This window comes from Polypterus senegalus, chromosome 5, assembly GCF_016835505.1.
Source record: "Polypterus senegalus isolate Bchr_013 chromosome 5, ASM1683550v1, whole genome shotgun sequence".
Taxonomy (NCBI): domain Eukaryota; kingdom Metazoa; phylum Chordata; class Cladistia; order Polypteriformes; family Polypteridae; genus Polypterus; species Polypterus senegalus.
Genome location: NC_053158.1, coordinates 58,093,379 through 58,117,570, shown reverse-complemented (window position 1 = coordinate 58,117,570; position 24,192 = coordinate 58,093,379). Strand labels below are relative to the sequence as shown.

The window sequence follows — 24,192 nt, the reverse complement described above, 5'->3', positions numbered from 1 at the left end:
TGTCATGGCCTCGGTCCTGACTCCTGACGGATAATCGAGTTTTTACTATACAGCAGAAAAGGTATACTGTATGTCTACCATTCACTGCTATACTGATGCAGATTTAATACACATTCTTTGTATGATATATTTTGAGAAAGTCATCAACGCACAGCCCAATGTTGCAATAGGGACCGAAGTGCGTTTCTTTGCACACTTTTTTTTTCTTATATTTTTTTTCTGTTGCTTGAACATGAGAGATTAAAATGTCAGTGCCCGATCCGCATGAGCAACAAGCTCGTGTTATTGCAGGCTACTACGGTGCCAGTCCCTGAAATGAACATGGACAGCTGCTACATTGTGAATAGTGCTTAGGGGACTAACATCTTGTTTGTCCTGGCATTTGACAACAATTAATTTTCTTTTCTGTCATGCAGCTACTGTTGGACCATGCTGAAGTTTCATGTGACCACATTCACTGGGCAAATCATTTAAATTTGGTTATACAGTGCCATATCATACATTAGTTTCACATTCCGCGTCAATGTCTGCTGACCAATTCATAACATCATCACTATTGCTCGATTCAGCCAATAGTTCAATTTCAATTCATTTTAATCTACCATTATGGCTTTTCATTCGTCATTGTGTTTTGAGTTATTGATGAGTTACTGTAATGCGGCAAAACACATAGAAATATTCATGATTTTTTGCAGCATGGTATTTTATCCAGTAGATGGCTGCAGAATACTCTCCAGAGCATTATCCGAGCTTAAAAATGTGAAATGGATCACTACATATCACATCGAGTCTGACTTTTGGTTAACCATAATTGCATAGTATTCCGAGCCCAAGTCACATTTGGGGTTAACACCAAGGAGGTTAACTTAAGATGATAAACTCTGTGTGAGAGAGAGACATTTCGTTGCCACAGCAGAAGGATGTATGTGCAAACTGTATAATAACTGCAGTTGCAAGGATAGTGCTCTGCTCTCCCACGCACTTCAAGTCCCCTTATTATTAATCTTTAATAACGTCATTCAAACAAGAAGAAATTAACTCCTAACAGGATCCTCTTTTTAAGGCAAAAAGTATCATCTGTATCTTTGATTTAAACATTTTAGTATGAATACTGTACAGGAATATTCTGGACATCATCACTTTAGTAATATTTTTTAAAGCACTATTACTCATAATTTAATACTAGCCAAGCTCATGTACAAATCAATCAATGGTGAGGAACTGCAAGAAGAGGCTGGTATAAACAACATCCTGAGAAAGACTGAAGGGTTTGGGTCGAGTCTAACTTGACAGCTTCAGCTACAAAGCCAGAGCCTGTCCTGGACAGAGAACTAGTCCATCACAAGGAAACAGCTGAATATTAACTCCGAATCAGAGCTGCACCGTGTAATCAATCAGTTGTTAATGGATCAATTCAGCATATATAGCTATGCACTGTGCGCACTGGAAAGTTTCAAAGTTTAGATGCCACTGTTTAGTCATTATTGTACTACTTGCCATATTCAAAAATATTAAATATTGTGTGAAAAACACATTAGTTCCTAAAAGCATCAGCCACAACCCCTACCCCCACCCAACCAACCAACCACTTTAACTGCAATTTAAGGATATCTAGCCTTACACCAAGGCTCTGTTGATTAAGATCAACCGGAAAAACTGCTTAATGTGATTTTTGACCAGCATACAGTGAGCAGAATTTTAAACAGATTCTAACCACAGGAGTATAAAAAAAGAAATTTAGTGATCAGTCTGTTTAAATTCTGCCTTCAAACTATTAAGAACTATTGTTTTATCTTTTTTTTTTTTTATATAAATAGTACCTCTGAAATAGATAAAGCCTGTTCACTGATCAAAAGAGATATTAAATTAAGATGAGCAATATGTTTCTCTGTGTTACTCATGTAACATTACGCTGTTAGCTGAAGCTTGTGCTTCCATTCTGAGTGCTCTGTAGTAGGTATGAAGCAGTATATGCTTAATACATCTGGTTGCTTTATTTTCACCAAAAACAAATTCTACAAATACGAATGATCTATCTATACAAGCTGCTTTTTAATTATTTTTTGTGTAGACTTATTTGGAAAAATGGAAGCTTAATATTTATTTGCTAACGACACAAAAAAGCTGAAGACAGAATATAGATGATTCAGTGCTGCCTCACACCATCTATTATCAGAAGGACATTTTACAATTATTATGCCAAAATATGGGCATTGTCACTGCATAACAAAATTGGAATTGCTGCAGATGCTCAGGGCCTTTTTACGAGCTGCATTGCAACAAGGTTTACAATGTATTTAGTCAGAATTTAAAAATGAATAAAATACTTAATCATAAAAAAAAGAAATGAGGTTTCATAATCAAAATTTGGACAGCAAGGTGGCACTACTGTCTTTCAGCATCAGCATGCTGAAGTCTAATTTAGGCCCAGCTACTGTCATTGTAAAATAGTTTGCATATTGTTGTTTACCTGTAGAATTTTTATCTTACTCAGTTTTCCTTTGGTTTCTAAAATATGTGATATAATGAAATGTTGCAATTTATAAGCAAATGTCCCAAATAAATACAGATAGTTGAATATAATTTCAATTCTTAACATTCTTAGCAAATAAATAAGCCTGTAAAAATAATAATGCAGTTTATGGTATTCTTAATTAAGATGGGGGCCACTTGTCATCATAAGCCATGCACATATATACACTCACCTAAAGGATTATTAGGAACACCATACTAATAGGGTGTTTGACCCCCTTTCACCTTCAGAACTGCCTTAATTCTACGTGGCATTGATTGAACAAGGTGCTGAAAGCATTCTTTAGAAATGTTGGCCCATATTGATAGGATAGCATCTTTCAGTTGATGGAGATTTGTGGGATGCACATCCAGGGCACGAAGCTCCCGTTCCACCACATCCCAAAGATGCTCTATTGGGTTGAGATCTGGTGACTGTGGGGGCCATTTTAGTACAGTGAACTCATGGTCATGTTCAAGAAATGGTGCTTTATCCTGCTGGAAGTAGCCATCAGAGGATGGGTACATGGTGGTCATGAAGGGATGGACATGGTCAGAAACAATGCTCAGGTAGCCCGTGGCATTTAAACGATGCCCAATTGGCACTAAGGGGCCTAAAGTGTGCCAAGAAAACATCCCCCACACCATTACACCACCACCACCAGTCTGCACAGTGGTAACAAGGCATGATGGATCCATGTTCTCATTCTGTTTACGCCAAATTCTGACTCTACCATTTGAATGTCTCAACAGAAATCGAGACTCATCAGACCAGGCAACATTTTTCCAGTCTTCAACTGTCCAATTTTGGTGAGCTTGTGCAAATTGTAGCCTCATTTTCCTATTTGTAGTGGACATGAGTGGTACCCGGTGGGGTCTTCTGCTGTTGTAGCCCATCTGCCTCAAGGTTGTGCATGTTGTGGCTTCACAAATGCTTTGCTGCATACCTCGGTTGTAACAAGTGGTTATTTCAGTCAAAGTTGCTCTTCTATCAGCTTGAATCAGTCGGCCCATTCTCCTCTGACCTCTAGCATCAACAAGGCATTTTCGCCCACAGGACTGCCGCATACTGGATGTTTTTCCCTTTTCACACCATTCTTTGTAAACCATAGAAATGGTTGTGCGTGAAAATCCCAGTAACTGAGCAGATTGTGAAATACTCAGACCGGCCCGTCTGGCACCAACAACCATGCCACGCTCAAAATTGCTTAAATCACCTTTCTTTCCCATTCTGACATTCAGTTTGGAGATCAGGAGATTGTCTTGACCAGGACCACACCCCTAAATGCATTTAAACAACTGCCATGTGATTGGTTGATTAGATAATTGCATTAATGAGAAATTGAACAGGTGTTCCTTATAATCCTTTAGGTGAGTGTATGTGCTTGACAAAATATCTCCAGGTTGTAATGAACCATGTATTTAAATGCATTAAGCTGTGTGACTGTCAAGATAAAGAAGGCAATGTCACTCCGAGAAAAAGAAATCTTAAAAGGAATTTCATCATTTACCACTTTCATTCTTTGCAAACTCACTTCAATACTTTCCTACAAACCATGTAACTTCAAATATATTAAGCTAGAACAAAACTTCTTCAGTCATTAAACCCTCTGCTCACAATGCATTTTCAAAACTGCCATCAAGACATTTGTTCACACAATGTAGTTTTAAAAAAAAAAATAAAACAAAAAACACAAGGACAAATTCTCATGACAATGGTGCATCTGCTTCTAGATTTTAGATCCTCGGGTTTACTTGCTGACTGTGGGACTGCTCTCTCACTCTAGGAATCTAGGCATCATGAGCAATAATGATCTAGGTTACCCATTGACTTAAAGTGTTATTAGGATGTAAATAGTATGCGTGTGTTTTTAAACAGTCATGAAATAGCACCTGTCGCTGGCCTGGCTAGTTTGAGCAACTGTTTAAAGCGCTCGCTAGAACTTTGGATGTCTCTGGGTCCATGATTCTCAAGGCTGATCCTCCAATTAGCTGTGAATTACAATCTCAATGAGATCGCACAGGTGGTGAACCAGCGGAGGGTAGAGAAATCTGCAGGGATATGTGGTACCTAGGGTGAACTTTTCCAGGCTGATATTAAAGCTGTCCTCCTGGCATTGCAAGTAATCTTTGCTTCCATTTGGGAGACGGGCATCATCCCAACTGACTGGAAAATGGGACTTGTCATCTCTATTTGGACAGGGATAGGTGATCACCTGGATTGTGGTAGCTATAGGGGGATAACATTGCTCTCAGTGCCAGGTAAGGTCCTTTCTAGGGTCATCCTCAATAGGATCCATGATCACTTGCTCACCTATCAGCGACCAGAACAGACTGGTTTTATGCCCAAGAAGTATACCATCGACCACATCCTGGCAATGAGGGTTCTCATCAAGCATAAATGTGAATTATCGGCAGAGTTTCTTTGCAGCCTTTGTCGATTTTCATAAATTGTTTGACTCAAGCTGCACTTAGGGAAATCCTGAGACTTCGCAGGATCTCCCCCAAAGTTACCGGATATTATTGCCGGCCTATACACTGGCATTCCTTCTTGTTCCTACTCTGATCAGTACTTGCATGGACTAGGTGTTCGGGAGGGTCATAGAGTCCAGTGGCTGTGGGGCATCTATTGGTGAAGAGAGATTCACTGATTTTGATTTTGCCAACGATGCGGTGATCTTCAAAGAGTCAACAGAGGCTCTGATCAGGTCTCTCAAAAGACTGAGCGAGGAGTCTGAGTGTCTGGGCTTGTGAGTGTCCTGGATAAAAATCAAGATCCAGGCCTTTAATGACCTCTTGGGTACAGCCATCAGCAGTGTGTTTGTGAAGAGAATGTTGACCTCGTTGAGAGTTTTATTTACCTCAGCAGAGACATTCATGTCTCTGGTGACTCTTCCTATGAAATCAGCAGGTGGACTAGGAGAGCATGGAAGGTCACAGGGTCGCTGGAAAGGGGCATGTGGCACTCCTGATATCTTTGCAAAAGGACGAAGGATTGAGTCTTAGAGTCCTGGTGCTTCCTGTGTTGCTACATGGTTGTGAGGCATGGATGCTTATCCAGTAATATGAGGCAAAGACTAGACTCCTTCAGTACTGTCTCTCTTTGGAGAATTCTTAGGTACCACTGGTTTAGCTTTGTGTTGAACGAGTGGTTGCTTATGGAGTCCTGAATGAGGTACATTACCTGTGAGGGAGCGTCAGTTACGGCACCATCGCACGATTTCCTGAGGGTGATTTGGTTCGCAGGGTCCTCAATGTTGAGGTCTCGAGCAGCAGGACCAGTCTAAGGGGATGCCCAGGCAACACCTGGTTGTAGCAGACAGATGGTCATTTAGAGAGGGTGGGACTAGACTGTGTCACAGCACAGAAACTGCACTCGTTAAAGTAGTAAATGACTTGCGGGTAAATGCAGACAGAGGTCATTTATCTGTTCTCATCCTCTTAGATCTGAGTGCTGCATTTGACACCATTGATCACAACATTCTTAGAAATTGCCTTAGTCAATGGGTGGGCTTCTCTGGTAGTGTCTTAAATTGGTTTGAATCCTACCTGACAGGTAGAAAATTCTTTGTTAGTTGTGGCAATTACAACTCAAAGACACATGATACCCTATATGTTGTTCCACAAGGCTCTATCCTGGTTCTGCTTCTCTTCTCAATTTACATACTTCCATTAGGTCTGATTATCTTGGGGCACAACGTAAGTTACCATAGCTATGCTGATGACACACAGCTGTATTTATCAATAGCACCTGATGACCCCCATGCTGTTGTTTCACTAACACAATGTCTTACTTGTGTTTAATTGGATGACTAGTAATATTCTCAAGCTAAATATAGAGAAAACAGAAATTTTAGTGATTGGCTATAATGGATATAATAAGGTTATTAGAAATAAAAGATTCAATTGGGTTAAAAGTCAAGACGAAGGTAAAGAACTTAGGGGTAACTGTTGACTGTGACCCGAGTTTTAAAATCGCATATTAAATCAGACCACTAGGACAACATTTTTTCACTTAAACATAGCAAAAGTTAGACCTCTTATCACTGAAACATTCTGAGAAATTAGTTCACTCTTTTGTTTTCAGTCGAATAGATTACTGTAACGCACTCCTCTCAGGACTACCCAAAAAAATCGTTTGCAACTAGTGCAGAATGCAGCTGCTAGAATCCTAACTAGGAAAAGAAAATCCGAGCACATTTCTCCAGTTTTGATGTCACTACACTGGTTACCTGTGTCATTCAGAATGGACTTTAAAATACTGCTTATGGTTTACAAAGCCTTACATAATTTCGCTCCATCTTATATATCGGAATGTCTGACACCCTGTATTTCAAATCGCAACCTTAGATCCTCAAATGAGTGTCTGCTTAGAATTCCAAGAGCGAAACTTAAAAGAAGTGGTGAGCAGGCCTTCTGCTGTTATGCACCTAAAATCTGGAATAGCCTGCCAATAGGAATTCGCCAGGCTAATACAGTGGAACACTTTAAAAAAACTGCTGAAAACACATTGCTTTAACATGGCCTTCTCATAACTTCACTTTAATCCTGATACTCTGTATATTAAATTTATCATCATAAATATTCATGGTGGCTCATAAAATCCATACTAACCCCTACTCTCTCTTCTGTTTTTTCCCGGTTTTCTGTGGTGGCAACCAGTGCCCCCACGAAATAATCAAAGCACCATGATGTTCCTACATTGATGGATTAAAAGCCAGAAGTGTACAGGACCATCATCATCATCATCAAGTCCTTCCATTAGAACCCTAAATACAATGAGGACTGTTTCATTTATGTTATGTAGAATGCCCAGAGGGGGCTGGGCGGTCTTATGATCTGGAACACCTGCAGATTTTATTTTTTCTCTCCAGCCGTCAGGAGTTTTTTTTGGGTCCTCCCTGGCCATTGGACCTTACTATTATTCTATGTTAATGAGTGTTGTCTTATTTAAATTTTTACTTTGTCTTTTATTTCTCTTTTCTTCATTATGTAAAGCACTTTGAGCTACATTATTTGTATGAAAATGTGCTCTATAAATAAATGTTATTGTTGCCTGGGCAGTTTCCAAAAAGCATCCCAAGGTGTTTTATCGTGTGGTTGCTATGGTAACACGCTGTACCAGTGCATGCTCCCCAACCTGACCTAACCTGTATTTTAAGTGTCATTTTAACACACTATAGTTGATGCTTGGCTGCCCAGATGACCTTTTAAGTTACCCACCTTCCTGAGATTTGTGTTTTGTCATTAAAGGACTGGTCAGCTGCGGCTGAGAAACAAACATGAAAAATCAAGGCTTTACCACAGCATAGTGGCTTGCATCCGGACCATCATTGCAAAAAAAAAAAAAAAAAAAAAAACACACCAACAAGATCCCAGACCCTATTATAATGAAACAATGCTATTGGATTTCCATAATTGTGATATTAAGAAGGAAACCAAAATAACCATCTATAAAGGGTTATTTTCTTCCATTGTGTTCTATATTGTGGGGAAACCCTGGCATCCTGCCTTTATCAACTGAAAACTCATAAAATTCTTGAAAACCCCTGTAACGATTGCTACAGCAATTGCAGAGTGCTCACCAAGGATTGGTAAGAATAGAATTTCATTGTTATGGATGAAAGTGTTTACCTGTAATATATTATACTGTGGAACCTCGAGATACGAGTTTAATTCGTTCCAGTACTGAGCTCGTATAGCGAATTACTCGTATCTAGAACAAATTTCCCCATTGAAAATAATGGAAATCCAGTTAATCCGTTCCGCACCCCCAAAAATATCAACATAAAAATAAATTTTCCTAACACTGATAAATAATATATACTGTAGTTTACCTTTATGAAGAGTCCTGGCTGGCTTGAGGGAGACGATAGGGAGGTGGGAACTCTGGCCCAAATTTATCAGCAGCATCTGTATCAGAGCTGGCAGCCTCCCCATGTCAAAAAACACTGAATACCGGTTCTCTTTTTAAATTTTTCAAACCATCCATGGCTTGCCATAAATGCCTCCTCATCATCAGCAGACGTACCTGGTGTTTTTCGGAAAAGGTTCAAGTACAGATTCTTAGCCTTAGTGCATGTGATAGCTTCCGACACCAAATCGCCTTTTAACTGCTTCTCGTTAATTCACACCAACAACAGCTTCTCAATATCTTCTAGGAGTTTTGGACGGTGCTTGGAAGTCACGGTAACTCCTTTGGCCACATTAAGTTTCTTAATTTCTTCCTTCTTCAGAATAGTGCAGATTGTTGATGTCGAACGGCCGTTAAGTCTTCCCCAGTTCCGTCACTCTTTTACCACGCTCATGATTATCTATGATTTCCGTCACTCTTTTACCACGCTCATGTTTATCTATGATTTCTTTCTTAATTTCAATGGCCATGGCTTCCTTTTTTTTCTTTGCAGCACTATCTGAGGCAACAATCTTCTTGAGAGGCATCGTGTAATAATTATTTTCACGTTAAATGCAAAAAAAAAACCACAATGAAATCACAAACGCGTAGATCCTCACGCTACGGGAGAACAAGGAACACTGAGTGAGCTGACAGGTGGGCAGCGTCAGCTTGGGTGAATCCCCGAGTCGAGGCGGATCGGGAAACGCGTCACGCATACCCACAGCCTGGCTCGTGGCTCATTTCGCGAGCCAATGCTCGTATTTAGATCCAAATTTTTCGCTCATACTTTCCTTGTATCTTGAATTTCTCGTATACAGAGCTGTTCATATCTCAAGCTTCCACTGTACTGTTATTTTGAATAATATTTCATACTTTCAAGTTATTTATTGTGGTGTGTATAATTCAGCTCTGTCCCTATAAATGTGCTTATGTTCCTTGCTCTTCTTTATGGATTCTAGTTTTCCAGACATTTTGGACTTGTTTATTGAGGATTGCCTTTATAGGCACCTCTTTTTTGCTCTAGTTAGCATTTTGGTCTTATTTGCTGTTAATTAATTCTTAATAAAAAAAAAAAAAAAACAGATCAGGAGCAAAGTCAATCACCAAAAATGATATATTTCACAATACTGATTTTATTTATATAGAATATTTCAGACTGATTTCAGTTTTTTTATAAAACATCTTAAGTGCTAAAATGGCAAGGCGAATGTGCTTCTCTCAAAGTCCCTTCAAATGCACTTTCACGACAAGCTAATTTAAAGATTGATTCAACCATTCCACGTCCACTCTTGCCTATGATCAATATGGGTTCGCTTTCCGGGTCCTCCCTGCGTGGAGTTTGCATGTTCTCCCCGTGTCTGCGTGGGTTTCCTCTGGGCGCTCCAGTTTCCTCCCACAATCCAAAGACATGCAGGTTAGGTGGACTGGTGATTCTAAATTGACCCTAGTGTGTGCTTGGTGTGTTTGTGTGTGTCCTGCGGTGGGTTGGCACCCTGCCCAGGATTGTTTCCTGCCTTGTGCCCTGTGTTGGCTGGGATTGGCTCCAGCAGACCCCCGTGACCCTATTCGGATTCAGCGGGTTGGAAAATGGATGGATGGATATAGCTCAATTATTCATCATTACTGCCTCAATTCACATAACTACATCAAAATATGTCTATTGTTTAGGCATAATACAGATGTATTGGTGAGATGGTAATACCCAGATATATCCAGGATTCAATCCCTGTAAATCTTTGAGCATTATATAACCTGTGAATTTTAAATCATTTGAAGGCATTGAGACATAAGAAAATAAAAATTAGAAAGTATTTTCATACACACTATGGCAAGCACTGTACAGTTTAAATTATTATATTACTCAACTGCAAAATTTAAATCATTGGTTCACACTACTAAAATAAAAAAAAAATTCAAGAGTGGAGAAACATAATTGGAGCAATTTACTGAACTCGTATTAAAATAAAGGCACCTAGCAAGAAAGCAGCTGTTTTTGTTAACCATAAGCAGTTATATTTTATTAACACACAAGTTATCTACAATTTTAAAAGTGCTCCTCAGCACTTTTGAACTGCTATGCTGCCAAGTGTTGTGTTTCTTCACGGGGACAAAGCTAGTCGACTATGTTTTAATGCTTAGCGGTGCTCAATGTTTTACAGGATACACCAGCCCCAATTATAAATCCTGAGTCCTTTCCACATGGCGCTCAATGCTTAGTGGGACCCCAATGGGTCATCAATTGGTGTTGTTGCTTTGTGATGCTCTAAACCTCACAGGAGTCCCCCCTACCCATCTCATCCAGCTCTTAAAATAATTTTTTGAATTTGCATATAGGTTATCCAAATTGGGTTTTTGGCAAATCAATATTTTCTTGTTTGAATCCAAGCAAAGGTTTATAAAAGAGAACCCCGATATGGAATCTGCCTATTGTGCCATGTTGTCAGCCATCAAAAATGTTCACATTTTGTACTCAAAAGTTTTAGGGTTTTGTAATTTTGGATCAAGGATACTCAACCTGCACTTTTAAACTTATAATAAAACAAATTTGATAAATTCCACTTGTACTTTAATAAACCTTACACTTCCTAGCTATATTTAAACAGTACTTTATTGGTCACTTCAATTCTGCCCTGAACAAAGTACTGCAAAACACAGGCAAGAAGATAAAAAGCACGGACGTCCGCCATTTTAAGATAAGTTTTCTTGCTATGCTGGACTACATGACATGTCAACATCATCTTTCCCTAAAGAGGAATGTAAGTTGATCAAAGGATTTACCTTAAACAAATTTAAGAGTACTGCCTAATTTTGTTGTAAACAGTAATTATAAATGCAAATCTTAGGAAACAAATTTTTTACACTGGAAACAAGATATGTTTTTGTAGATTTACAAAAATAAAAAACAGAAATCTTTCCACTAGTAATTACATAGTGTGTCTGAAAATGTTAAGGGTGGGTAAATATTGAGGAGTTATAAATGAAGCAGAAATACAGTTGGAAAACAAGAACAAAAATCTGCAAATGAAAAAAACTGCCATCAAAAAAATGTCTAATCTTTATATGTGTTTTGCACCAACCCTTCATTAAGTAAGGAGAAAGCTACTTCTATACATGAATTGTCCAGGAACTAAACCATCTTACCTGGTATCTCTGTAGTGATATGATGGTAGTCAATTTCACTGTAGTGTGCCATTGCTCGTGGGTTTCTTTATCATATGCATTTACTGCAAACTGGATCTCGTTCGAAGGAAGAAGAAAATAGTGGGCAGCATACACCATTTCATCATCTCCTATCCTGAAGTCAGCTGGTTTACTGGTTTCAAGCTGTATTTTTTCTTTTCTTCCACAATCTTCAAATCTTACTAAATGAAGAAAAACAAGACGTATTAGTCTAGTGCTTCCACAAATTAATGCAGAATAACTGTACAATATGAATGTCATCACATTTAGGCCAATTTTTATAATTCGTCATTGCGATTACAGGAATAGACATGCATTTCACTGTAATTTACAGAAAAATTGTAAACATTTATAAATAAGAACAACATTCACTTTACCATGCTTGTTTAGTTAGCTAATTGTTCATGTGCTGCTAAGATTTCTCAGAAAAAAAAAAAAAACAAACTAAAAAAAAATCTTATAAACAGCCATCAGTTTATCCAACTATCAAAGATATCCTGTTATGCAAACACACTTTACAGCTTCCAATACTAAGCAAATAGCTGGTATTCTGCTTGTGTAAGGCAACATACATTTTTGTTTGCCTAGTGGACAATAAAAATCAAAGTTAAAAGAAATAAAGATTAAGATAAGGGATTACAGTAGTATTTCCTCAACTACATATATCATTCCATTACAAATATTAAGAATAGCATAGTAATGTAGCAATTCAATTGTATTACGTTTTTGGTAGTTAAAAAGGATAGGTTTGGTATTTTCAAGTCAAAGTTAAATTTCTTTGCAAACATGGTATATATGCATTTGCCACACAAAATTGCATTCCGAGGTCCAGCTTTTTCTATTAAATTTTTTTTTCTTTCAAAAATGACATGTATAAGCTATTTTACAACATGTGTGTAATCACACGATGCAGATCAATACTCTGTCTTGACTTGACAAATGGACGCATTCAGTAAGTTTTAATGCTTTTATGACTATACCCATTAATACCAATGTAAAATGGCAGTGCAGGCAAGACAGGTTTTAAAAGTTATAGAAAATCTGTGGATTTTGGAACATAATTTCACCTGGCAAATGCATATCTATAGTACTATGTTTAACCTGAAGAATTTCAACTTCTCTTGTGAATTCCACATTTAAAAAAAAACAAAAAAAACTTTCAATTGGAATGCTTCCACTAAAACAGGAATAACGGAGGCATCCTTTAAGCCAATGGACATTTTAAACACAACTGGTCTAAAATATTCACCCATCTATTCATTCTTTAATCCACTAGATGAAATTTACAATCACAGAGCCACAGGAATTCCCAGAAGCACAATACACAAAGAAGGAATCAGTTCCTCATACAAGGCACCACAAGATGCACAAGTCATTGCTAGATATCTTGTAAAAGATAAAACAGAAGAAATGTAACACAGTATGTTAGTTTTTGGTGGAAATGCATCGACCTGTTACTATAGTTACTCAAGATAAGCAATAGATGTTCTAAGTGCAAAATAAACGATTTTTCCAATTAGACACAGGAGATTTTTTTTTTTTTTTTTAGAAACAAATCTAATATAATTAAGACAAACACACATAGAAAGTTAAATACCTTCAGTGGAGAAGGCAGAAATATAACAAGGGAAAAACTCTCAACATACATGCTTGTAACTCATTATATTCCATCAGCTGTCTGGGAGCCACGAGGTACAAAGTTATTTTACAAAATAAATAAATAAATAAATAAAAAATGTACAATTCACTTTTTCTCTAATACATTAGAAGATTCTTAAAGGTCACATGATGAACAAGTAAACAGAGGCATTCCTTAGAGCTATGACAGAAAACACTTATAAAAAAGGAGGATTATGAGACAATGCACCTTTCCCATACACCTTGAGCATGGTGAAAGGTGCAATATAAATAAAATGTATTATTATTACTATTATTAAAAGTTCCTATTACTTTTATTATCTGTTTTTGTCAATACTACATATGGTAAGTGGAAAGTATGAACATATATACCAAATTTATCATGCTTGTTGTCATAATAAAGATAAATACATTTTTTTTACTATTAATGAAATGAATTTTCACTGTAGAAAACTCATTCTTTAGGCATGGATGAATTTGTCAATTGTATTCCAAAGAACAAACTGCATTATTTGTAATACATTAACTGCAAGCTACAGGAAGCAAAGACAGAATCATTAAGACAGTTCCTAATCACACATGGAGCACAACAAAACTGACAGTAAACAGAAGAACAATCCACTGTTGGTTTACGGGTGAAATAAAAGCTTCAATAAAGCCTATTGTGTTAAAAAAAAAAAAAAAGAAAAAAACTGTCTTTCATTTGCTCACACAATGCAAATCAAAAGGCCTCCATAATTCATGTGCAATTTCAATAAACAGTAGTCTAATATAAAATGAGCCAACTTCATGTACTAAAAGTTGGTGGGTCACTCTAAGCTGATCCTTTTTAAAGTGTCTTGTCAGGCACATGTTGTACTTGACCTGTAATGGAACAATGTACCATACCACCCATTCCACGATGGCTCAACTGCAAAAAAGATTTGTGACATACCTGATTAATCCCCCCACTTTCTTGATTAACACTAAATGAAACGCGCTAGCCTATCCTACCTGGCTGGAATATAACAATGTGCTGTCAAAAGATTTGATTAAATATATTAATTTTATATCTCAGCAAATATTAACTTAACTTATATTCAGAGGGAAAATCAACTACCAGCGAATTATTTTTTTTAATTTAATCTGTTGACAATTTGCATTTCCTTAAAATTTACAATCAAAATTATACTTGTTTTAAAAAAACTGGACATACATAGGTATCTTAACACCAAAGGGATCCTATTAGGTGTTTACCGTGTTTAGGTAAAAACAGCTAAAAACACCAGCCTTTTCAAAGTGTTTTTCTAATTGCTTAATATTGGTCTTGAAGAACTATAACAATGTATTGCAGCAAAAAAATTGACAGTATGTAAATAAATACTGACAAGTATGCAATAATGACTGTTTTTAAAAGGAGTCAAACTGTCAATTTATACAAATAAATATATATAAAAATCCAAATGTGTGAACATTAGTTCACTGGTCAGGAAGAAAGCCTCTCTTTAAGCCATCAATAAGCCACAACATTAAAATCTGCATAGTGTGTTATTCCTCCTCGTGCTGTCAAAACAGCCCTTACTCATACGGGCATGGACTCCACAAGACATCTGAAAGTGTCCAATAGTATCTGGTATCAAAACATTAGCAGTAGATCTTTCAAGTCCTGTAATTTGTGAAGTGGGGCCTCCAAGAATTGGACTTCTTTTTCCAGCATATCCGACACTTGGCTCGACCGGATTGAGATCAGAATAATTTGGAGACTTACTTTCAAGTCATGTACCTCAAACCATTCCTGAACAATTTTTGCAGTGTGAAAGGGTGCATTAATTACCCTTCTGAAAGAGGTCACTATTTCAGGGAATACTGTTGCCATGAAGTGATGTACATAGTCTGCAACAAACTTTAGGTAGATAGTACATGCCAAAGTAACATCCACAACAATGCCAGGACTCCAGGTTTCCCAGCAGAACATTGCTCAGAGCATCACACTGCCTCCACAGTCTAGCCTTCTTCCAATACTATACCCGGCTGCCATCTCTTCCCTGGTACAGTATATGACGCACATGCACCCGGCCATGAATATCATATAAAAGAAAATGTGATTTATCAGACCAGGCCACCTTCTTGTATCGCTCCACAGTCCAGATCTAAAGCTCATATAGTCATTGTAGACACTTTTGGCAGTGGATAGGGGGTCAGCATGGGCACTCTGACTGGTCTGCGGTTACTCAGCCTGAAACACATCAAGCAGTGATGTGCTGTGTTCTCACAATTTTCTTTAAAGGCCAGCACAAAGTTTTTCAGCAGTTTACCTGTATACTACGGTAGCTCTTTTATGGGATTATTGCAGATGGACTAACCTTTGCTCCCCATGAGCAACAATTAGCCTTAGATAGCCCTGTTGCCAGTTTACCAGTTGTCATTCCTTGGATCACTTTTGGTAGGTACTAACCACTGCAAAACTAGAACAACCCAACCTGTCCTTCTGGAAATGCTCTGACCCAGTCATCTAAATAATACAATATAGCTCTTGTCAAAGTTGCTCAGATCTTTACACTTGCCTTTTTTCTGCACCCAACCTATCACCCCAAATAACTTACTGTTTACCTGCTGGCCTAATATGTTCCACTTCTTGACAGGTGCCATTGTAACAAGGCAATCAATGTTTTTCACTTTACCTGTCAGTTGGTTTAATATGGTGATTGTTTGGTGTAACCTCCTGGGCGCTCTTGATTTGAGACAGCTTGTTAATCAGCCTACACATAAAGCAGGTCATACGTTAGACTTACTGATTACTAAAGGACTAAAAGTTGATATAAAGCAGATCATTGATATTGGTCTATCAGACCATTTTCATCTACTTTTTAATATAGAAATAATGATAAACACTCATGAGAAGCATATTGTTAAAAAACGCTACTTTGACTCAGCAGCAGCTTTAAAACTTACAAACATTCTAAGCAATCAGTCCTTTTATAGTGACTCAGCAGCAGCTTTAAAACTTACAAACATTCTAAGCAATCAGTCCTTTTATAGTGCCAACTATAATAACAAGGATAATGTAAATAGTAAGGTGGAAAGATTTAATACTAAAGTGAGAGCTGCTGTTGACATAGTTGCACCTGAAAAGACAGTTAAAAAATCTTCTAGCATTGTTATACCATGGAAGACCCAAAGAGTGTCTGATTTAAAGAGAACATGTCGTAGAGCTGAGCGTAAATGAAGGAAGACTAAATTAACTATCCACTATGAAATATTAAAAGTTAAAATAACAGAATACAATAACACAGTCTGTCTTGAGAGGCGCTGCTATTTCTCCAAGATTATAAATAACGCTAGTAATCACAGAGTCTTATTCTCTACCACTGATCATCTGCTAAACCCAGGTAATGCAAAGGAATGCCTCCAAGTACTTCCAGTGAAACCTGTGAGGGTATTGCTGTATTCTTCAATCAAAAAATTAATGATATTATAAATAACATAGTATATCTCCCCAACACTAAGGATCCTCCTAAACCCTAGCAAATTAAACTCTTTCACTAGGATAGATTTATCCGATTTACAATCTCAATTAAAAGCCTCCACCTGCACCCTTGACCCAATACCAGCAAAATATTTCAAAGAATTATCGGGCTTATTGATAATGTTCTTGACATAGTAAATTCAGCATTAGATACGGGGGTCTTCCCAGACTGTCTTAAGACTGCTGTAGTTAAACCCCTACTTAAGAAACATAATCTCGACCCTCGCTCTTGAAAATTTTAGACCCATCTCTAACCTGCCTTTCTTAAGTAAAATTCTAGAGAAGGCAGTCATTATGCAGCTAAATGACCACCTAAATAAACATGCTATTCTTGATAAATTTCAGTCGGTTTTAGAACAAATCGCAGCACAGAAACTGCACTCGTTAAAGTAGTAAATGATTTGCGGGTGAATGCAGACAGAGGCCATTTATCTGTTCTCATCCTCTTAGATCTGAGTGCTGCATTTGACACCATTGATCACAATATTCTTAGAAATCGCCTTAGTCAATGGGTGGGCCTCTCTGGCAGTGTCTTAAATTGGTTTGAATCCTACCTGGCAGGGAGAAAATTTTGTTAGTTGTGCTAATTACAACTCAAAGACACATGATATCCAATATGGTGTTCCACAAGGCTCTATCCTGGGTCCGCTGTTATTCTCAATCTACATGCTTCCATTAGGTCAGATTATCTCAGGGCACAACGTGAGCTACCACAGCTATGCTGATGACACACAGCTGTACTTATCAATAGCACCTGATGACCCCGATTCTTTTGATTCACTAACACAATGTCCGACTTGTATCTCAGAATGGAAGAATAGTAACTTTCTCAAGTTAAATAAAGAGAAAACTGAAATCTTAGTGATTGGCAATAATGGATACAATGAGGCTATTAGAAATAAACTGGATACATTACAATTAAAAGTCAAGACGGAGGTAAAAAGCTTAGGGGTAATTGTTGACTGTAATCTGAATTTTAAATTGCATATTAATCAGATCACTAGGACAGCATTTTTTCACTTAAGAAACATAGCTAAAGTTAGACCTCTTATATCACTGAAAGATGCTGAGAAATTAGTTCACACGTTTGTTTTCAGTCGACTAGATTACTGTAACGCACTCCCCTCAGGACTACCCAAAAGACATAAATCGTTTGCAACTAGTGCAGAATGCAGCTGCTTGAATCCTAACTAGGAAAAGAAAATCCGAGCACATTTCTCCAGTTTTGATGTCACTACACTGGTTACCTGTGTCATTCAGGATTGACTTTAAAATTCTGCTTATGGTTTATAAAGCCTTAAACAATCTTGCCCCATCTTATATATCGGAATGTCTGACACCCTATATTCCAAATTGTAACCTCAGATCCTCAAATGAGTATCTCATAGTGGTGAGGCGGCCTTCTGCTGTTATGCACCTAAAATCTGGAATATCCTGCCAAAGGGAATTTGCCAGGCTAATAAAGTGGAGCAGTTTAAAAAATTGCTAAAAACACATTACAGTGGAAGCTCGGTTTGTGAGCATAATTCGTTCCGGAAACGTGCTCGCAATCCAAAGTACTCGTATATCAAAGCGACTTTCCCCATAAGAAATAATGGAAACTCAGATGATTCGTTCCACAACCCAAAACTATTCATATAAAAATGATCAATGCAAAATATAAAGTAAAATACATAATACAAATTAACCTGCACTTTACCTTTATAAAGAATCATGGCTGGTGTGAGTTTCTAAACTCATGTGAGATTCCACCCAACGGGACAACATGCGGAAGAGCGTCCCAAAGCAATCGCAGTCTCCCAGCGCTGTAGCAGTTTGCCGTATAAGCGTATCCAAAAAGATCGCAGACATGCTATTAGTGCCTGTCGTCAATGGGTCATACAAGGAACATTATAAAGATCCTGGTACAATAAATAACAGCGCTGTTGTGGTCTCGAGCTGAATAAAGCTGGTGTTAAAGTACTGAGACTCAGCTTCGTGTTTTGGGGAGCAAGACGGGGACTCGCACTTCACAGCGCACACACACACACACACACACAGTCACAATGCTGTAGTAAACAGATGCGACTATATGAGTGAGGCACACAGACTCAGACGGAGAATAGGAGACGATTGCCAGAGAGAGAGAGAGAGAGAGAGAGAGACGCGCTGGGCGAGCGAGATGAGAGAGAGAGAGACACGCTGGGCGAGCGAGATGAGAGAGAGAGAGAGACGCGCGGGGCGAGCGAGATGAGAGAGAGAGAGAGACGCGCTGGCCGAGCGAGATGAGAGAGAGAGACGCGCTGGCCAAGCGAGATGAGAGAGAGAAGAGACACGTGCTGGGCGAGAGAGACGCCCAGGGGGAGCGAGATGAGAGAGAGAGATGCGCTGGGCGAGCGAGCGAGATAAGGAGAGAGAAAAGAACCATCAGCTCAGTTGTGATCACATAACGCTCAGCAGACAAAGTGTATCCATACTACTCGTATTGCAAGACATTGCTCGTTTATCAAGTCAAAATTTATTAAAAATTTTTGCTTGTCTTGCAAAACACTCGTAAACCAAGTTACTCGTAAACTAAGGTTCCACTGTACTTTAACATGGCCTTCTCATAACTTCACTGTAATCAAAATCCTGATACTCTGTATATCCAACTCATTATAATAACTATCCATGGTGGCTCTAAAATCCGTACTAACTTCTACCCTCTCTTCTATTTCCTTTTCCGGTATCCTTTTGGTGGTGGCGCATCTACTCAAAGCACCGTAATGTTCCAACAATGATGGATGGATTAAAAGCCAGAAGTCTATATGACCATCAACATCAAGCGACTCCGTGAGAACCCTAACTACAAAAAGGACTATTTCATTTATGTTAGGTAGAATGCCCAGAGGGGACTGGGCAATCCCGTGGCCTGGGATCCCTGCAGATTTTTTTTTTTTTTTCTGTCTACCCGGGCCATCGGACCTTACTCCTTTTCTATGTTAACTAATGTTGTCTTATTTTAATTTCTTATTTTGTCTTTAATTTTTCTTTTCTTCATTATGTAAAGCACTTTGAGCTACTTTTTGTATGAAAATGTGCTATATAAATAAATGTTATTGTTGTTGTAATTTACCAGAAATCCTGATTATCTAAAAAAATAGATGTATTTTAAGATGAGGTATACGGTGCAACATGCAAGTCATCTAAAATGTGTGGTGCAATGAAAATAATATTCAGATATAGTAAAATACATAAAATTAAAAATATTTTAGTCTAGCGCAATAAATATACAAAAATACAAAACTGGAAAAGCCTGTACATTTTTTTTTTTTTTTTAAACTACTTCCAGCTGATTTTATTGTATTTTCCCTGCTAGAGTGCTGGAATCAAAAGATTTTCCAAATTCATTTTTCTCATTAAGGGTCTTAGGCATTCACAGCCTATCCCAACATCATAAGAGCACAAGATTCTCAAGAATACATCCACAATCATACAGGGCAAGTTTATGTCTGTGAGAAGATAGGTTATTAGCATTTTCCAGGATCACAAGTTAAATTTTTAGTTATTACTTCCAGTGCACCTTGACTTTACCAACGCATTGTTTAGCAAGGGGTTCCAGCAGAAAGAAATACAGCTGATGTTAAACCAAGTATGTATTATAAGTGAATGCTGATGCACAACTCCTTGTAGTGTAGGTAACCTGCTAGTGTAGTTTTAAATGTAAAGAAAGCATGTTTTGAGTGCAAAAACATACAAACCACCACAAAAATTTGAGCACAGAGTGGGCACCTCAACCAAAAATAGTTTTACTCATTATATGTACTCATCTACAAGGAAATGTCTGAATAACATTTTCAAACATAAATAAAACTGATGTAATTATACTGTACTATACTGCTTAAATAAATCAAGAGAAAACGTAAGGATTGGGCTGACGCCCTGCCCAGGGTTTGTTTTCTGCCTTGTGCCCTGTGTTGGCTGGGATTGGCTACAGCAGACCCCTGTGACCCTGTAGTTAGGATATAGCGGATTGGATAATGGATGGAAAAGGCAAGGATTTAAATTGTTGTGAGCATCACCCAAAACATGAAACTGCTTAAAATTTGTCTTGTTAAGCAAAGAAAATGCAATGAAAATAACTTTCTTTTTAACATTACAATAGTATTCACACTTAATTATACATAAGGGTTTCTGAAGCCATCCTGTAAGCAAAGGAACCACAAACAAAAATAAATACCCATCAGTTCTGCAATCAAGTCTTTCCACAATGCAGCTGATAAAATTGAGAGTTCTTTAAACTCCTCTTTGCCAAAGACTGGGGACACATTGCTCAGTATTTTAGGCTGAGTGTAAATTAAATAACCTAAGCTTTGGCTTCAATTACATATTCTGACTGAAACATTATGCACAATCCATCTGTTAAGCCCTTCAGAGAAATTCTTTACATGAGTCATCAGTAAAGCTCTTTAACAAATTAAAGTCCATTTGTGTTTAAAACAATCTTAAATTTTCTTTAACACACAAAATTATTAACTAAACAGTGTTACTTTTGATATATTTTGGTCATTCTGCCCCCTTTCACACACACAAAATTTTGGTACAAAGATACTTAGCAGTATGTGTGTAAATAAAAGACTTTAGCTCAGATAGAAATGCTTAGGCAGCACTGTAAACTGGAATCCTGGCCGTCAGCAAAAACAGAGATTTAATGCAAAGAGCTGAGGCAGAATTACCTCCAATTCAATGATTACATTCAGAGCTAACCCCTGCTGCTCACAATACAAAGCGTTCCTAACCTCTCAAGTACCCTTTGTCTGGGAGACCATGTGACATCTCAAACAAACAGCAAAAAGTGGTTAATTTGATTCGTAACTGATTATATAATTAATCTTTCCAGTACAGAAATACACAAGGATATACAGCAGCATTGTTTAAACAAAATAGACTTACAAAAGAATAACAGTCTGCTCTGCCCTCAAAGACACAACACCATCTACGGTGGAATGGTATTACTGAAGACGGATTAGTTGTGAACAAAGGTTTAAGAAGAAAAATCTAAATTTTATAAAATGATTGGAAAACTGATGCATCCCAGATGTCAAAAGCACATTATTTAATCTAAAAGATGTGCTGTTGTGTATTTTGACTATAATATACTATAGCTACAGTTTTTCTAATTTTTAGTTGATTCATCATTGAGACTACAAGGCTACAAGTTGAAAGTGGTACTTTTAAACAACTACTGAGTGCCTAGTCCACCCAAAAAAGCTGTGTTGAGCTCCTAAGTGGTCCCATCACCCACATGGTAAACGGTGAGGTTCATGTGCAACTGTAAGGCAAGACCTAAGTAAAATAGGCATTTGGTAATGGAAACTGACTCTTCAGACTTAGAGAAACATTTTTCCGGGGGAGAAAGTAAAAATCCTACAGGAGGTTGAAAAATACCAACTAGATCTTAGACTTCCAGCTATGCATATGTTTGGCTCTGGGACCAAACTTCTTGTTCAAGGGTACTCCCTCTCTCTAAGGAAGTGCCCAAAAGGACACACACCATTTGAAATCAAGAGGAAAACTATTTGCATTTATGTAGTAAACTACCATTCAGAGTATTGTAAACTTTTTTCTGACATGTGGTCCATATATATATATATATATATATATATATATATATATATATATATATATATATATACACACATACATACATATACACATATATACATACATACATATCTACATATATACACACACAGCCATTTCGTATCAGTGCAATACGCTGTTTGTTAAAACGGTTGACTCCCGCTCTTACGTGCAATAACAAATCAAATCATTCAGTTGTCTTTGCTCATATGTCATTTTAGAGCTGGACGCCTGCCATCTTTTTTTGGCCACAAGTTCGTTTCTGTTTGGTGTGAGGTTCTGTGTTGTGGAGATTCTCAGGATGGATTGCAGGTGCTCATCAGTGAGGCGACTCCTGTGTGCTGTTTTGTTAGTCTTTATCACTGAGAAGAGCTTCTCACACAGATATGTGCTACCAAACATGCACAAGGTTCGAGCCGCATGTAGACGGACTTTTTTTGTTCTTCAAAGTCACCAAAGCGCCGTGCAAACTCAGTGCGCAACTTCAGCTTCGCGAATCGCTGCATTATGGGATCTGTAGTTTATTGTGTTACCAGCGCTTCATATATCCGGGCTTTAATAACAATAATACAGTATATAAAATGATCTCGGGGGCTGGATATAATTACACGCCGGGCCGGATGTGGCCCTGCTGCCCTTGAGTTTGACACATATGGACTAAATAGAACTTGAAAAGATATATTTTTCAAATGTGATCGCAATTCAGATAGAGTTGACGCAAGACTACAGCCTGCATGCCTCAATGAGTCATCCTCCCTCGCTCTTACTTTTTACCGCTCATCTAATGAATACACTGAGTATGGCTTTACCAAAACAATCATTGATGGCTAATAAAGTATCCATTATTCGAGTATGTAGAGCGGGATATATATATATACATATATATATATATATATATACCCGCGTATCGCAGCGGAGAAGTAGTGTGTTAAAAAGGTAGAAAAGAAAAGGGAACATTTTAAAAATAACGTAACATGACTGTCAATATACAGTATTTGTTTTGTGAGTGTTACTGAGTGTTGCTGTCATCAAGGATTTGATTATCATTATTTCTTTCAATCAGGCTCGTATTTGTAGGATGTGTTGTGTTCAAGTTACATTCCGTGTTTGTCAATCATTGTAAAGATGACAGGTTTCATTCATCGATTCGTTTCTTACTGCATCAACAAACAGCTCGTCTTCTTCTTTATCTGAGACCTGACACACTGCATGCAGGGTTTTTTTACACTGTCTTCCTTTAGCGGGACATTGACTTTTTCCAACGTGTGCTTTGTTTTGGATTTATGAATATGCTTATATGTATCAGACGCTTCATATTTTTTGCTGCCTTTTCAATTGTGTAATTCGGTTTTTGTTCAGCTCTTTGGAACTGTTGCTTTTTATCTGTGCACTGCGTCAGTTCACGTGAGCCGCTCGATGTACATGCATCGAAGGTTCCCAGCTGTGCTGGTGCCATCTCGTGCTATGTCCATGGCTGTATTTAATGTTAGCTTAGTCCTGGCACTTAAAACTTTCTCTCGCAGTTTCGCTGAGTTTGTGTCAAACACCACCCTGACCATCTCATCTTCCTCTCCATAAGCACAGTCCTTCACCCGTGAATATTTACCCGTGGCAGTTTGCTATTGGATTGCCGCTGACGGACGGCCTTATATGGGCAGGCACTAAATTACAAACGCCAGCGGCAGCCTGTCTATGAACTTAATTTAAAGTGTAGGTTTACATCGTGCTTTGTTTCCGAAGTAGCAGAACTCATGAATATGGTTGTATATGTCACTCGCTCGCTTCTTATTGTTTCGCTGCCTTCTCAATTATATAATGCATGTTTTCTTCAGCGCTTTTTTGAGGTCTTCCTGGTTTTCTA

The 24,192-nt window shown here is 37.9% G+C and overlaps 1 protein-coding gene across 2 annotated transcripts in view; it reads right to left on the bottom strand.

Annotated features, from left to right (window-relative positions):
* Nucleotides 1–24,192, bottom strand: part of cdh2 (cadherin 2, type 1, N-cadherin (neuronal)) — a 130,448-nt gene that overhangs the window by 31,459 nt on the left and 74,797 nt on the right. For both annotated transcript variants that reach the window (XM_039754669.1, XM_039754670.1), the window contains one exon: nucleotides 11,549–11,769. In XM_039754669.1, coding sequence (XP_039610603.1) covers nucleotides 11,549–11,769 — 221 coding nt within the window. The remainder of the gene's footprint in view (nucleotides 1–11,548; nucleotides 11,770–24,192) is intronic.